Source organism: Carlito syrichta, unplaced genomic scaffold (genome assembly GCF_000164805.1).
Source record: "Carlito syrichta isolate Samal-C Ts95f unplaced genomic scaffold, Tarsius_syrichta-2.0.1 Scaffold301768, whole genome shotgun sequence".
Lineage (NCBI taxonomy): Eukaryota > Metazoa > Chordata > Mammalia > Primates > Tarsiidae > Carlito > Carlito syrichta.
Genome location: NW_007245864.1, coordinates 189227 through 205346, shown reverse-complemented (window position 1 = coordinate 205346; position 16120 = coordinate 189227). Strand labels below are relative to the sequence as shown.

The 16120-nt window shown below is 44.5% G+C and overlaps 1 protein-coding gene across 1 annotated transcript in view; it reads right to left on the bottom strand.

The window, feature by feature from the left end:
• Positions 1–16120, bottom strand: part of CCDC40 (coiled-coil domain containing 40) — a 70165-nt gene that overhangs the window by 50048 nt on the left and 3997 nt on the right. Inside the window, exons 4-8 of the mRNA XM_008055195.2 lie at positions 12452–12465; positions 10182–10278; positions 8407–8561; positions 7466–7549; positions 7173–7392 (exon numbers count right to left, since the gene is read on the bottom strand). Coding sequence (XP_008053386.1) covers positions 7173–7392; positions 7466–7549; positions 8407–8561; positions 10182–10278; positions 12452–12465 — 570 coding nt within the window. The remainder of the gene's footprint in view (positions 1–7172; positions 7393–7465; positions 7550–8406; positions 8562–10181; positions 10279–12451; positions 12466–16120) is intronic.

Below are 16120 nucleotides of genomic sequence, written 5' to 3'. Positions count from 1 at the left end.
AGGGTTTCTTTTAATATTTTTCCTGTTTTCCTTTTCCTCTGATATATGTGTATATGGGCCACTTGAAGTTATTTCTTTGCTTACAGATTTTCTGTTTTGTTTTGTTTTTTTCCCTTTTTCTTCGGTCTTTTTTCCTCTCTGTGTAATTTTGGGTAGTTTCTATTGTAGCGATTTCTGGTCACTGCATTTTTGCTCATTTTAACTATAATAATAGTTAATTGGAGTTAATTCCTTCAAGCGAGATTGTTGTATGAAAATGTGCTTGCTTTATTTTGGGGAAGGAGTTGCCCAGCTGCTCTGTGAGGAGACTGTTACATCTTATCCTCTGTTCTAGGCTGAGTGGCTTCTCCCACAAAGTATCTGTGGAATCCCTAACCTCCAGCAACTCAGAATGTGACTATATTTGGAGATAGGGTCTTTAAAGAGGTGATTGAGGCAAAACAAGGTCATTAGGGTGGACCTTAGTCCTATAGGACAGGTGCCTTAATAAGAAGAGGGCATGAGGACACAGACACACACAGAGGATGACCATGTGGAGATGCAGGGAGAAGGTGGCTGTCTACAAGCCTAGGAGAGAGGCCTTTAGAAGGAGCCAATCCTGCGGACGTCTTCATTTTGGGCTTGTACTCTCTAGAACCGTGAGAACATAAACATGGGCGGTTTCAGGCCCCTTGTCTGTAGCACTTTGTATGGAAGCTCAAGCAGATGAAATTACCCCCCACCTAAATGTGCGGGAGTGTGCGTTTCCATACTTCCTTAAGAACACTGAATTAAATCTCTCTTTTCTTTGCTGGTTAAGCAACTAAAAGTCAGTATTTAAATTATTATTTTAAATGTCCTATTCTTTGATCATTAGTGAAGGTAAACCTATTTTCACAGTTTTAGTTGCCACGTGTCTTTTTCCTTCTCTGAATTTCTTGTCCATGTCCTTGGCCATTCTTCTACCGGGGTGTTCATCTTTTACTGATTGGCCTATGTGCTCTTTATGTTATAAAAACATGGTGGACAGTACTTTTAAATGGCTCCCATGATCTTGGCCCTCTGATGTTGCTCTCATAATCATGTTACATCACATGGCAAGAGGGAGATTATCAGGTGGGTCTGACCTGAGTGGGTGAGCCCTTTAAAAGCAGAGCATTTTTCTCTAGCTGGTGGCAAAAAGGAAACCAGAAAGATTTGCAGCATGAGAGGAATTCAGTCAAGGAGAAGTTCTTCACTGGTGGCCTGAAGACAGAGAGGACACATGACAGGGGATATGGGTGTTCTCTAGGAACCCAGAGCAGACCCTGCTGGCCACCAGCAGAAAGCAGGGGCCTCAGCCCTATAGGCACGAGGGGCTGAAATCTACCAATACCATAAATGAGCTTGGAAAAGGATTTTCCCCAAAACTTCCCCATGGGAACTCAGTCAGCCTACACCTGATTCCAACCTACTTATGTTTCAAGCAGAGAGCCTGGACACACCACATTGGACTTCTGACCTACAGAACCATGAGCTAATGTGTAAATGGCCATTGCTTTAAGTCCCTGGGTTTGTGACAATTTGTTATGCAGCAACAGAAAACTAATATAGAAGATATGGATGCTGTCACAGATATTTCAAATATTTTTCCTAATATGTGTTTGTCCTTTAATGTTATTGTGCTTCTTGACAGATATGTTTTCATATAATCAAACCTGTCGGATTCCTCTGCTTTGAGCTCCACACTTCACATTGCAAAAGACCTTCCTCACCCCAAGATGATAAAAAGAAATTATTCTCCTAATGCTCCTGCAATTTTCTTAGATCTTTACTGTACCTGAAATTTATTTTCCTATACAATGAAATAGGAATCTAAGTATTTATTTTTCAGGTAGCCAAATGATAAAAAATATTTCGTGATTTAAAAATGCAACTTGTATATTTATATAGCTTGCAGTAGCTAAATTTCTAAGTAAATTTCCTTAAAGTTCTCTTTGAGGAATTACTATTCTTCTTAAAATTTTTTCATTATACTTCCTTTTCAAAAATTTCTTGGATATTGGTGTGCATTCAGTCTTCCAAGTGACCTTTAAAATCAGTTTGTCAAGAATAAAGCATTTTCTGTAATCCCGGCACTTTGGGAGGACAAGGAGGGCAGACGGCTTGAGCCCAGCAGTTCAAGATTGGCTAGCTTGGACAACATAGCAAGACCTCGTTTCTTCCAAAAAAAAAAAAAATTAGCTGGGTGTGGTGGTGCATGCCTGTAGTCCCAGCTACTTGGGATGCTGAGGTGGAAGGATCGCCTGAACTCAAGAGGTTGAGGCTGCAGTAAGCTGTGATCAGTCATGATAATGCACTGCACTCCAGTCTGGGTGACAGAGTGAGACTCCGACTCTGTATAGATGCAGAGTATCTCCAGCACACATTGTTAAGAGACAGAAAGCAAGGAACAGACCAGTAGGTATAAAATGCCATTTAAGTTTTTTTTAAAAAAATGTTTTTTAATCATTTAAGTTTTTTTAAAAAGAGAGAAAAATACATATACACACACCCTTGTGACTTTGCTTATATCTGCAGAAATATCCTTAAAAGAATTCACAAGAATTGATGACGCTGATCACCTTTGTGGAGGGCCTTGATGAAGGTGGGGGATAAAGAGGAAGGAGATTTTTCCCCGTAGAGCTCTTGAAGTTTGAATCATTACTTTTCCAAAATAAGTAAATAAGGAATTGCGTTAAATATATCTAAGTTCACCCCAAACATCTCATCATGGACTGTAATTGAAATTGCATTAAATTTATTATTAATTTGGAGAGAAATGACATTTTTATATATGCATCTTCCCAGCTAGTAGCATGGTTGCTCCATTTATTTAAATCTGTTTTATGTCCTTTAGTAAAATTTTACTGTTTTCTTCAGATTGGCTCACTTATTCCTATCAGACTGATTCTTAAGTATTTCATAGCTGTAGCTGCTATGAATGAGATTTTGAAAATATTGTAATTTCTAACTGGACATTGCCAGTATAGAAGAAAACTATGGCCCTGGTTTCTAACTAGGTTTTGGATTTCTTTCTGTTTCTATTGGATTTTGGTTTCATTAGTAAAGGATGAGAACTTTAGTATTTCATTTCCAAAATCTCCATCTCATTTCTTCTTCCTGTTTTCTTGCATTCCTGGAACCTCCAAAACGATGCTGGGGAACAGCTGTACTGGTGAGCATCCTCATCTCATGCCTGATTTTGAACTGATACCTAGTGCTTCCCATGGAGTAAAATTCTCTTTCTAGTTTCTGGTAAGTACTTAGGAAAAACTTTCCTTCTATCCTAGTTTGAGAAAGCTGATGAGTTTTATCAAACATCATTTGGCATTTACCCAGAAAACCTTTCCCCCCCGCTTTATGAATGTAATGAATTAAATTAGTAGATTTCCTCATTGCAAATGATTCCTGAATTCCAGAAGTAAATCCTACTTGGCTATGAGGTATTTGTCTTTTAATATACTGTTGAACTTGATTTCCTAATATTTCTTTTTTTTTTGAGTTGGAGTCTCACTCTGTCACCTAGACTGGAGTGCAGTGGCATGCTCCTGGCCACCGCAGCCTCAACCTGCTGGGCTCTGGTGATTTTTCTGCTTCAGCCTTCCAGGTAGCTGGAATTACAGGCATGCGCTACCACGCCCGGCTAATTTCTGATTTATTGTAGAGATGAGGTCTTGCCAAGTTGCCCAGGCGGGTCTTGAACTCGTGGGCTCAGGCAATCCACTCACCTCAGCCTCCCAAAGCGCTGGGATTACAGGCTGAGCCACCGAGCCCAGCTGATTTCCTAATATTTCATTCAGGATCTTCCACCTCATAAGTGGGACTGCTTTACAGTTTCCTGTTGTGTATGTTGTCAACTTTTGCAATAGGCATTACACTAAGCCTTGTAGAACAAGGCGGGGAGATGTTCCCGAATTATCCACCTACCCGGAAGTGTATGTTCCTTGAAAGGTTCAGATACCAGTACTTTTAGGGAAAACAGATTTTTGGCAACATTTTCAATTTCTTCATTGATAAATCCAAGAGAATGCATCGCTTTCTTAAAAATAAACAAAAACTCCCCTGAATTGTCCTGATACCCAGTGTTGTTACTTTTTGTTCTTTGTTGGACATCCAAAAGTTTATTAAGTTTATTAAGTGTATTGGTCATTTCAAATAATACATTTCGATTTTTTATTTCACCAGCATTTGCTTTTTGTCCTTATTAATATCTTTTCCTAGTTCTTTTCACTTACTTGTCCATTTTTAGCTTCTTGAAGAGAAGATTTTGTTTTTAGTCTTGTTTGTGGGAATGTAAATGAACTCTGCCAGCCCATGGGCTTTGGCTGAGCAGTTCTGGCAGCAACCTGAGTCTTCACGCATGGACCTCCCGGAGTCTAACTGCAGTGTAGATCGGAACCTCGTCTATCCATTTCCCTTAGAACTCTAAGCATTGACACCTTGCCACTTATATGTAAGATCTGTGATTCTCAGCCCTGGCTGCATGTTAGAATCATCTGGAGGTTTACAGGGAAAGGAAAAAAAAAAGCAAAAACAATGCCTGGTCCTTCCCAGAACAAATCAATCAGATATCTGGGCTGGGCTGTCCCCAGTGGTTCTGAGTTCCCCCTGGGTTCCTCCAAGGGGCAGCCCTGGGTCAGGCATTGCGAGGTAATCTGGTTTATTCCTGCCTAGAAGCCTGTAGCATTTTTTCCTTTGCCTTTGGAATTCAAAAATTCCATCAGCTATGTCTAGGCATGTTTATTTTTTCTCCCAGCTGTCGATTCTCCAAGAGTCTTCATATCTGAAGATTCGTCTTTCCTGAACTCATGCAGATGTTCTCCTGTATGTCATTGGTGACTGCCTCTCATCTCCTGAAATTTCTATTTTATGGACATTGATTTTCCCTGTTTATTGTCCATGTCTTACATCTCCTTCTCAAGATATCCATCATTTGGAGTTTGGCTCTGTATGTGGGGAAGATTACTCAAATTGACCTTTTTCTTCAGAAATTCAGTTTTCAACTGTATTCATTCATCTATTTAGTGCCTCTTTTTGGGATGATAAGTATATTTAATTTCAAGTATCCCTTTTTCCTAACACTTTGTTCTCATTTACTGATGCACTGTTCTCTAAAATCTCATGCAGAATACCAAGTGGTGCCAGCTCACACTCTGTTCTGGAATCAGGACTGAGTTTGTCTGTTGACCCCTGTCTCCTCTCACGTCTGGGGCTTGCCAAGGCGACTGTGAACTTTCTTCATGGGCCAAGCTCCATGCCTCACCCGACAGTGCAGTGGCAACAGCCCCACAGGCAGGGCTGGGAATGTCACCCAAATTTTTCGTGCTAATGGACAGAGATAGCGCTGCCTGATGCAACCCTTGTGTAGGGCAACACACTCAGTAACAGCATGAACACGCCCTGGATATGGCCCCAAGCAGCAGGCTGGAGCCTGGGAAAGGGTCTTGGGGGTGGCCCACTCAAGATGCCCTCTTCCCCTCAGGTTCCCTGCCTGGGCACGCAGGTTATGCTGAGGACATGGGTGAAGTGTTCTCTACACTTGTTGACCACATCTTGTACACTCTTCCTTGAGGCAGTCTCCATCCAACTCCTGCCTGGTTCACACTAGATCAGGCACACCTGGATCAGTGCCCATTACCCTTGGTTACCTTTAGTTCATTATAATACAAAAAATCCCACCCCAAGGAGAAATCGTAGCCATTTTGTCTGCATGCGACGTATGTAAACGCACCTTCTCACACAGCACCTGCCCGCTAGAAACCCCACCCTTTTCATTCTTAACCCTGCACTCTGCCCTAAGTAAAATGCTGTATAACCTGTGTGCCTTTTACAATCAGGAACACTATTTTTCCTGTCCAGCTGACTGCTCCTGGACCACCTTCCCTGTAAGTAAGTTACTGAATAAAGCCCATGTCCTATCCGTTGTCTCCGGGTCATTTCTTCGGCCTTTTGGACACAATGTCTTCCCTTTTGAGGGTCCAGCACCTTGCTGGGTTGAATGGCCTCAGTTCCTATCCTCTTCTAATCTCCAGAAGGCACACAAAGTCCACGAAGGTGTCTGGATCTTTCCAGAAGCCCATCCACTCTTTGAACCCTCGCGGAGGTGAGCCAGCAGGTGCTCTGCTCAGCTCACTGTTAGGTGTGTGGAGTGGGTTCCATGTATCCTCTTTCAAGCTGGTCTAAATTCTATTATTTCTGGAGGATGTGGCTGTTTAGTTTCAGCGTGGATGAAATATTCTTCCTTTTGTGTGTGTGTGTGTGTGTGTGTGTGTGTGTGTGTGTGTGTGTTTTCTGTTAATTTGGTAGTAATTGGAGAGAGGTTCATGAATGCCCACTCATCCTAACTCCTGAAAATTCCAGAACCTCTTTTGCAAAATCTTTCTTTCCAGAACAGTTGGGATATACATATGATTCTATTTTCTTCCATATTCTTTTGGGTTATTTCTCTATTATGACAGTAATACAGAGTTGGTAAAGTTAGAAACCTCAAAAAGCAGGAAGACAGAAATGATCCCTAACCACAAGAGGAAGCCACTGTTCCCTGTCACCTACTTCCTCCCCGCTCAGTGCAAGGATGTTGCTTTAGCAGTAACATCTCATAGACCATGCCACAGCCCCTACTCTTATCCGATCCAAAGCTATCCATTAATCTGCCGCACACCCACGAACTTCCCATCCGGGCCACGCCCGCTCTCAAGCCCGCTGGTGCCAGCCTTTGCCTCCTCCCTGGCCGGCTCGCTCCTGAGCCCCACCATGTCTATTCTGCGCTAGCCTTCTGGACTCACCTACCTTCGGACCTCTGCAGCCCACCCAGCCTCTCGTTTTTCGAGTTGTCGGTTCCAGGTTTTGCTGCTTTGCCCAATTTGGTGCCTTTTAAGACGTGTATGCGCCTTCCCTTCCCGAAAAGGCAGGCTGCGCACATCTCGTGCTTTCCCATGTGCTTTTTCTGCCCCGCCATGATACGTGGGGACAACCCACCGGGGCACGATGGCGCGTGGAGAGGCCCCGTGGGGACGCGGTGGCGCGTGGGGAAAGCCCACGGGGGACACGATGGCGCATGGGAAGGCCCCGCGGGGACGCGGCGTCGCGTGGGGAAAACCCATGGGGGACGCAACGAGCGTGGGGACACCCCGCTTCGGACGCGATGGCGAGTGGGGTCGCGGGCGCCTTACGCTTCTTGCGCTCGCCGTTGGCGGCCGCGCAAGTCTTGGTGTAGAGCGCGCGCACGCTCCGTAGCTCCTCCTCCTTCTGCCTCCGCCCGCACGCTGCGGTCGCGTGGCGGTCGTGGCTCTTCTCCAGCTGCATCTGCAGACGGGCCAGGTGCTGCTGGACCCCGTAGAGATTCACCCCCAGCTCCTGCCGCTGGACGCGGCTCTGCTTGGTGGCCACGCCCTACGCGAAGAGAGATCCAGGGTCACTGAGGCGTCGGCACTCAGCCAGGGTGGCGGACTGGACAGATACGCACCAGCTCATGGAGTTCGAGTTTCAGCTTTTCTATCTGCCGGTTAAGGTAGTTCTTCAGGGCTGTCTGGAATCTTATCATCAGGGGCTAAAACAATGGAAAAACCACATGCGGTTACCTTCCCGTCCCATCCAGGCTTGGCCTAGGTGGCCACAGTTCTCCTGCTAGGGGTGGTGGAGGGGAGATGGAGGGGCCAGAGATGACTTCCACGCAGAGGGTTCCCCGCTTCTGCCTGAGTTCTTACTCTGGAAGCCACAAATTAAAAGTACTTCATGGTCTCTTCCCACCGAGCCAAGTGTATATTTTGGCAAAATAATGGTGAGCTGGGGTATGGTCCCAGAGACCAGAGAGCAGGAATGAGCAGTGGTCTGGGGAGTTAATTTTCCCAGTGCAGCCCCGCCTCCTTCCTGCTGCTGCTTTGAGCATCACACCTTCCCAAAGGGGCTAATCAAATAAAAATGTCTTTGTCATTTGTTGGAGGGGTAGGACAAGGAATTGCAGTCTGCCTAGTACACCCAAGGCAGTGGCTCTCAACAGGGGTCTTGTGCTCCTCACCCCTCAACACTGGACGATGTCTGGAGACATTTTTGACCATCACAACTAAGTGGGGGAGTGCTATGGCATCTAGTGGGTGCGGGCCGGGTCTGCTGCCTAACAGCCTACAGTGCACATAACAGCCCCCACCACAAAGAATGATCTGGCTCTAAGTGTCAGTAGGGTGGCGGCTGAAACACAGGCTTAGGCGTGTGGACCTAAAAGAAGAATCCACTTTACAAAGCAGTAGGCCAAAACAGTGCGGATAAGTTGTGTGTTGGACGGGTGAGACAGGAACACAGTATTCGGGGGACCAGGAACAGGCCACCGTGGAGGGAGAGGGCAGAAGAGGGCCTAAGTTATTCTACATCTGTGTAAGGCAAAAGCAGAACGTGAGAATATTTTCTTACATGGTCTGGGTCCAAAACCACCAGTTGGGAACCTTCGTCTTCCACTTCGTCACTCCCCTCCGACGCCATTCTGTCCGCCAAGGCCCTTTCCTCGGCACTTAGCAGTTGAACGGCTTCTTCTCTGGGGCGAGCATTGGACTCCTCTGGAGGAACACCTGGGGGAGGAACAGCAGATATCATTGAGGAGTTGATGGAGAGAGTGCTTAATAATTCTGTTCTGGGAGAGTCAACAGGCAAAGCTGGTTTCCAGCTTCATGCAGCATGATGAAAATGAGAGAGAAAAAAGCATCCAAGCAGCCTAGGATGTCAGAAACGTCATTTATAGCATCTTCTATTCACAGACTCAACACATTCCATGGAAAGGATCACATTTTAAAGATAGGCAAGAAGGAGCTTATTTTGTAGAAACTTCCTTTTTTTCAGTCTTACTCTGTTGCCCAGCCAGGCTGGAGTGCAGTGGCACACTCAAGGCCAACGCAACCTCGACCTGCTGGCCTCAGATGATCCTTCTGCCTCAGCCTACCAAGTAGCTGGAACCACAGGGGTGTGCCACCACACCTGGCTAGTTTTTTGATTTATTGTAGAGATGAGGTCTCAGCAAGTTGCTCAGGCTGGTCTTGAACCCTTGGGCTCAGGCAATCCTCTTGCCTCCGGCTCCCAAAGTGTTGGGATTACAGACATGAGCCACTTGCCCAGCCAGAAACTTCTGTTTCATACAGAGTGAATAGAAAGGTGGCTACTTATTTGTGGATTAGATATGACTTTTCAAAAATGGGAAACAGCTGATAAGATTGAAAAAGAAACCAAAGCCGGGCTCGGTGGCTCAGCCTGTAATCCCGCGCCTTTGGGAGGCTGAGGTGAGTGGATTGCCTGAGCCCGCGGGTTCGAGACCCGCCTGGGCAGTGAGACCTCATCTCTACAATAAATCAAAAAATCAGCCGGGCGTGGTAGCGCGCGCCTGTAATTCCGGCTACTCGGAAGGCTGAGGCGGAAGGATCGCTGGAGCCCAGCAGGTCGAGGCTGCGGTGGCCGGGAGCGGCCACTGCACTCCAGTCTGGGTGACAGAGTGAGACTCCAACTCAAAAAAAAAAAAAAAAAAAAAAAAAAGAAAAAGAAAAAGAAACAAGATTGTAAATGAAGCTCTAGCTTCAGCGTTTCTATCCGTCCTGGTTGGAGAGATGCCTATTCTGTTTTTTACTAATTTAGACAGGTGTTGTTTTCATGTTGCTTATGAACGACGTAAGGTTTTGGACCATCTGCACATTCGTACCATAGGGAACAAGTAATCCCCTGATTTGTTCTCCCATGCACACAACACTGGGATACCAGAGCCACGTAATAGGACAGAGGTCTAGGAAAGCCTCGGAGACTCGGCAGACAGATGCACACTCAAGGCTGCTGCAGCAGCACTCCTCTCTCTGAGACCAGGAGGCAGTGAGAAATGGCTCCATTGGGCATGGAGTTGGGCGCCGTTGGCTCTCGCTAAGGTTCTGTTCTGCCACTTACTTGGATCAGCTACTTATTGCTTTTAGGGGACCCATCTGTAAAATGAAGAATGGTTCCTGTTTGTCAGGTTACTCGTAAGAATTAAATGAGATAAAATAGAGGACATGCTCAATACATGTAGCTAAATTTGTTAATATTTTTATCTTTAGGCTCACAGCCACTCGGGAAACAGGCAACAGGTGACCATTGAGTGGTGTCACTTGTGCAGAAGGGGATATGCAAGTGGCTTATCCTGTTGGACAGAACAGCCCCAGCTGGTGTGTTGGTACCTGGTTCCTGCAAGAAAGGCTCTTCCATGTCCAAGGATATGGTGCTGCTTCCCCGGCTCATTCTAAAGGGGTGTCGTGCACTCATAGGAAAGACCTGCTGGAGCTCTTCTGGGAATTTTGCCTGTGACAAAAACAACCGAAATTAGATCAATGAGAGCTTAATCATCACTGAGAAGTGACTTGATCTTGATTCAGTATATTTTGTGAAAGTTACATTGTTAGACTAAAAATGGAGTCATTTGTGTTAAAACAACAGCAACAACAACAACAACAACAAAACCCCAAAAAACCTGAACAACACAGCCATAAAAGGAAGGGTCTCATTACAAAAATTATCGAAAGAACAAGCAATCAACAAATAAAAAACTCCACAAAACCCACGATCTTGTTCAAAGATCATTGCAACCTTATACACACACACACACACACACACACACACACACACACACACACACACACGTCCAGCCTCGAATTGGAGCCACCCTTGTAGCCAAGAATAATTATCTTAAAACAATTGTATAATCCTCCTCATTCTTCCTTTAAAATCCTTCATTTTCCTTTACCTCCCTGAATACAAATGTAATTTACTATGTCACACGTGGAGGCCAAATCAACTCCATATTGGATGCTAATATCCACCATGTTGATTTCTGATTAATTTTCATTTTGGAAAGATTGCTAAGATTTCCTGTTTATCTATTGTCCCTTTTGTAAGAGCAAGTACTTACTGTAGATCCTGCCTCTAGGTCAAAACAACCTGGATGTTGTCCTACTTTAATTGTCCTACACTTCCTTTCTGGATGACCCCTTCCTGATGGTTTATAAGCCTTGGGGTCTGGGGGATAATGGTGAAGGGCTCCACCATCTTATTGTGGCTGGAGACACAAACATGGTGTCTGTTAGATGTTTCTTTTTTCTTTTTCTTTTTGAGTTGGAGTCTCACTCTGTCACCCAGACTGGAGTGCAGTGGCTGCTCCCAGCCACCGCAGCCTACCTGCTGGGCTTCGGCGATCCTTCCGCCTCAGCCTTCCAAGTAGCTGGAACTACAGGCGTGCACTACCACACCCGGCTAATTTTTTTGATTTATTGTAGAGATGAGGTCTCACGAAGTTGCCTAGGTGGGTCTCGAACCCTCAGGCTCAGGCAATCTACTCACCTCAGCCTCCCAAGGCGCAGGATTACAGGCTGAGCCACCGAGCCCAGCTCAAATCTTTCTTAAATTAAATGTTTCCCTCTTAAATGTTTCTTTCTGAGAAATTGGATATGTCAGCCTCTTTCTTCAGTCTCTCAGCTTCCTCAGACTTTGGGGGTAGATTTTTATAGACCTGCCTACCATGAAACAGCACGTGGATTCCCATAGCAATGCCCTATCCTCGAATAAATATCATTTTCTTTCAGAGAACCTCTCTCTGTTTGTCGTTTAGGCTGACACGTTACTCAAAGTTTAACACAATTGGTAAAGTAATAGAAAATCATTTGGATATAAAGATTGTTTGGCTTTTGCAAATTGTCAAAACAGAAAACATCTAGCCCTCTTCTCAGGGAATTCAGAAGTGGTTTCTGTCTGTCCTGATCTGCAGCTAAGAGTAAATACTGAGGCATGGGTGTGTGTTGGACGTGGGAGCCTTTATTCCCACTCGCTGATCTCCTAGAGCAGCGGTTCCCAACCTTTTTTGGCATCAGGGACCTCTTTCATGGATGACAATTTTTTCCATGGACTGGGGGCAAAGGGGATGGATGGTTTTGGGATGATTCAAGCTCATCACATTTATTGTGCACTTTATTTCTATTATGATTACATTGCAATATATAATGAAATAATTATACAACTCACAATTTAAAAAAAGAGGTACAGACAGAAGTGGTAAATAAAATAATGAGCAGGCCACATGTGGACTAAAATAAGCATCAGATCTGACTTCAAGCTTGCCACCAGATGCAGCTGTACATCCACTCACTGAGAGGATTTTGATATGAGTCTGCAAGCAATTGATTTATTATGGTCTCTGGGCAGTCAAACCTCACTACTGATGTAAATCCGAATTTGAAGCCGCTCCCCAGTGCTAGCATTACCCCCTCAGCTCCACCTCAGGTTATCAGGCATTAGATTCTCATAAGGAGCGTGCAACCTAGATCCCTCACATGCACAGTTCACAATAGGGTTCGTGTTCCTATGAGAGTCTCATGTTGCTGCTGCTCTGACAGAAGGCGGAGCTCAGGCGGTAATGCCAGGGATAGGGAATGGTTGTAAATACGGAAGTTTCGCTCGCTCCCTGCGGCTCACCTTCTGCAGTGCGGCCCAGTTCCTAACAGGCCATGGTCCAGCACAGGTCTGTGACCTGGAGGTTGGGGACCCCTGTCCTAGAGGATGGGAGACAACATCTTTACATCTCCTCTTTATAAAAGCGGGCTGAAAGTCTCTGCTCCAGGCAGAGGTCTCCCAAGAAGACCGTGTCTTCTTCTTTTCTTTCAAACCATCCCCATTTCAATAAGAAAATATCGTCTGCTGACAAAAACGCCTGGCTCCATTTTAGCTTTAAAAGAGACTCTGGCAATTATTATTATTGTCAAATAATTATTGCTGATGATGAACTGGTGAATACTGGTAGCAACTGACAATGAGACAGTGCTTTACTACCCTTAAAGAATATTTTACGAATCCTGTCTCATGTTCCCCTCACCATAACCCCACAAGTCAGGTACTAGTCATTTCTGTTATCTGTAGAGGGAAGAAGCACACTCACAGCAGCTAAGAGCTTACCCAAGTCTGCACAGCCAGCCATGGGTAGGTTCAATGCTGGGCTATCTCAGTCTCCAGCCCAGGCACTTTCTAACTATACTTCCTCAGATGATGCTGACTAGAAATTCTTCACCCTCCCTTCTTCTTCTCCTTCCCCTCCTCTTCCTCCTTCTCCTCCTCTCTCTCTCTCTCTCTCTCTCGTTCTTTCTTTTTTTTGTCAGAATCTCATTCTGTCACTCAGGCAGGAGTGCAGTGGCATGATCATGGCTACCACGATTTCAATCTGCTGGGCTCAGGCTATCTTTCCACCTCAGCCTTCTAAGTAGCTGGAACTACAGGCACACACCACCCCACCTGACAAATTTTTATTTATTTATTGTAGAAACGAGGTCTTGCCAAGTTGCCCAGGCTGGTCTCAAACTCCTAGGCTCAGGCAATCCTTTTACCTTGGCCTCCCAAAGTGCTGTGATGACAGGCGTGAGCTACAGTGCCTGGCAGAAATTATTTCTGAGGCATCCAGAACCATAGTGGCATTAATGGGGCCTTGAGTCATGAGAAGTTGATGAGGTGGCCATGCACACAGCTGGACACAGCAATTCCTACTCTCACTGTCCATCTTTCTTCTGAAGACTCCACCAGCCCTGAGGAAGGGAGGTAGGGCGCTCTCAGAGTATGACCCTGCCCTCTGGTTGATCATTATTTGGGATGTTTTAGAAACCAGACCCAAGGATGGAAATTGGGTGTATAGCCCAACAAATGACCTTCACTTAGAAAAAGGTGAAGACACTGGTTTTTTTTTTTTGTTAAGTTCTTAAAAGCAGCTTAGACTCCATATTTGTCACTTATAAAGATTAATTTGGGCTTACCAAATATTAAATCATGCAATTCTCCAAAGTTATTAACTATTTTAAGTTTCACAGGGCAGGGGAGGGGAAGGGATCATTGCTTCATGGTTCAGAGTGGTGGTTTTGAAACAAGAGCTACCATTTGCCATGTCAGCTGCATGATCCTGCCATGACCCTCCGCCTCTCAGTTCTCTCATCCGCACAGAGCGGATAATAACAGTTCCTACCTCACAGGGTTGCTGTCAGGATTAAGACGGTACACATTTCGGGTATAGAACAGTGTCTGGCTGGCAGTCAGTGATCGGAAATGTAATGCATCCTTGTCCCTCCTTCCCCTCCCTCCCCTTTCAGAACAACTCAAACCTAATCTATGCTGGGGGAGGGGGCAAATGCAATGAAAGGGGGAGATAGGTTACATCTGGGGAGGAATTCATCACACGAGTACATATAGGATATTGGGGGCCAGGTTTCTCACTGTTGGAGAAAGAAGAAAACCAGGAGGAACCTTTAATGGAGGTTGGATAGATTTGGAGGTGTTGTTGTGTGCTATGGTTTGTGTGTGTGTGTTCCAATAAATAGAGATGTAAATGTATGTCTGTGTCTATGTGGCATGTATAAACGTGTGGATGTGGGTGCATATGCAATACATGCACACATTTCCCATCTCTTCCACTGGGGATGGTGATACCCCAGTGGTAGTGAGAGCCCCGACATCCAAATCTTGACTTCTAAATTCTGTTTTTCATGAACAGAAACAGGGTTCTGGAGAAATATTTGATTCTAGGGCTGGGCAGTCTGTGCCAGAAAACAAGAAAGTATTCAAAGAATGATGGAGGGCTCCACTGGCCAAATTAGAGACAAATTGGCCATCATGATATATAATGACAGTAATGGTTTATAACCCAGTGAATCAAATGGGGAGCCATGAGACTATGCAGAGATAAATAAGTAAACGAATGAGTTGAATGTTTAATGAGGAATCGGGACATATGCATTGTTCCACAATAGCTCTCCATGGTTATCTCTGAGCACAGGGCTGCTTTAACACTTGAAAAATCAATTGGTGTAACCTACCACATTAAAAAGAAAGAAAGGAAGAAAGAAAGAAGAAATACAATCACCTCAATAGTCACAGAGAAAGAATTTGACAACATCCCACATCCTTTTATGATTGAAACAAAAACAATAACATTCAACAAACCGGAAAAAGAGAGAAACTTCCCCAACCTGATGAAGAGCATCTATAAAAAACCCCACAACTAACATCATACTCAATAGTGAAACACTGAATATTTTACCCGTAAAATGAGGCACAAGACAGGATGTCTGCTCTCACCACTTCTATTCAACATTGTGTTGGAAGTTCTAGACAATGTGATCAAGCAAGAAAAAGAAATAAAGAGCATCCAGATTGGAAAGCAAGAAGTTAACTGCCTTTATTCTTAGATGACATAACTATCTTTGTAAAAAAACCTATGGATGCTACAAACAGGCTACTGTAACAGGGGAGTTTAACAATGTTGCAGAATATAAGATAAATATCCCCAAACCGATTGTATTTCTATTTTCTCGCAACAATTGGAAACCATTTACAATGGCATAAAAATGTTAAATACTTAGGGATAAATCTGACAAAAAATGTGGAAATAAGAAGTCCTAAATAAATGGTGGTAATCTGTTGTCATTTTTTTCATTCTAAATAATATTCACTTTCTTACCCTAAACAAATAAACAAAAAAACACTTCCCCATGGAATCTTTGTTAAATATAAAGGAGTAAAAAGTATCTTCTCAGTGGAGAATCCTGGTGCTTTTTCACCAAGTGGTCCAAGTAAACATCACCAGGAATGGGACAAACTGGAATCGTGCAGCATCTGGTGGGATGCTCTGAAAGCTCCGCATAACTTTTCTGATAGTCCCATCTAGGCGTCACAACTGGAACCTCATCATGAGGGAACACCCAGGAAAATCCAGACTGAGGGACATTTACAAACTAGCTGGGCTATGAACTTCACAAGGGTGATTGTCAAGTCAAGAAAAGATTGAAGAGACACAAGAGATGTGAGAGCTCAAGGTAACATGAGATTCCGAACTGAATCTCCTTGCTATAAAAGACATTATTGGGACATTTGGTGAAGCATGAATGAGGCCTAAACATCCCTTTGTAATACAGTAGCACGGTTTTCAGGTTTTAATGGTTGTGCTGTGGCTGTCTGCAGGAAACACAGAAGCACTCCAAGGTTTTGGTGCAACACATCTGCAACTTTCTCTCCAATGTTTAAGATAACAAAACATTCTTTTTTCTTTTTTTTGAGTTGGAGTCTCACTCAGTCGCCCAGACTGGAGTGCAGTGGC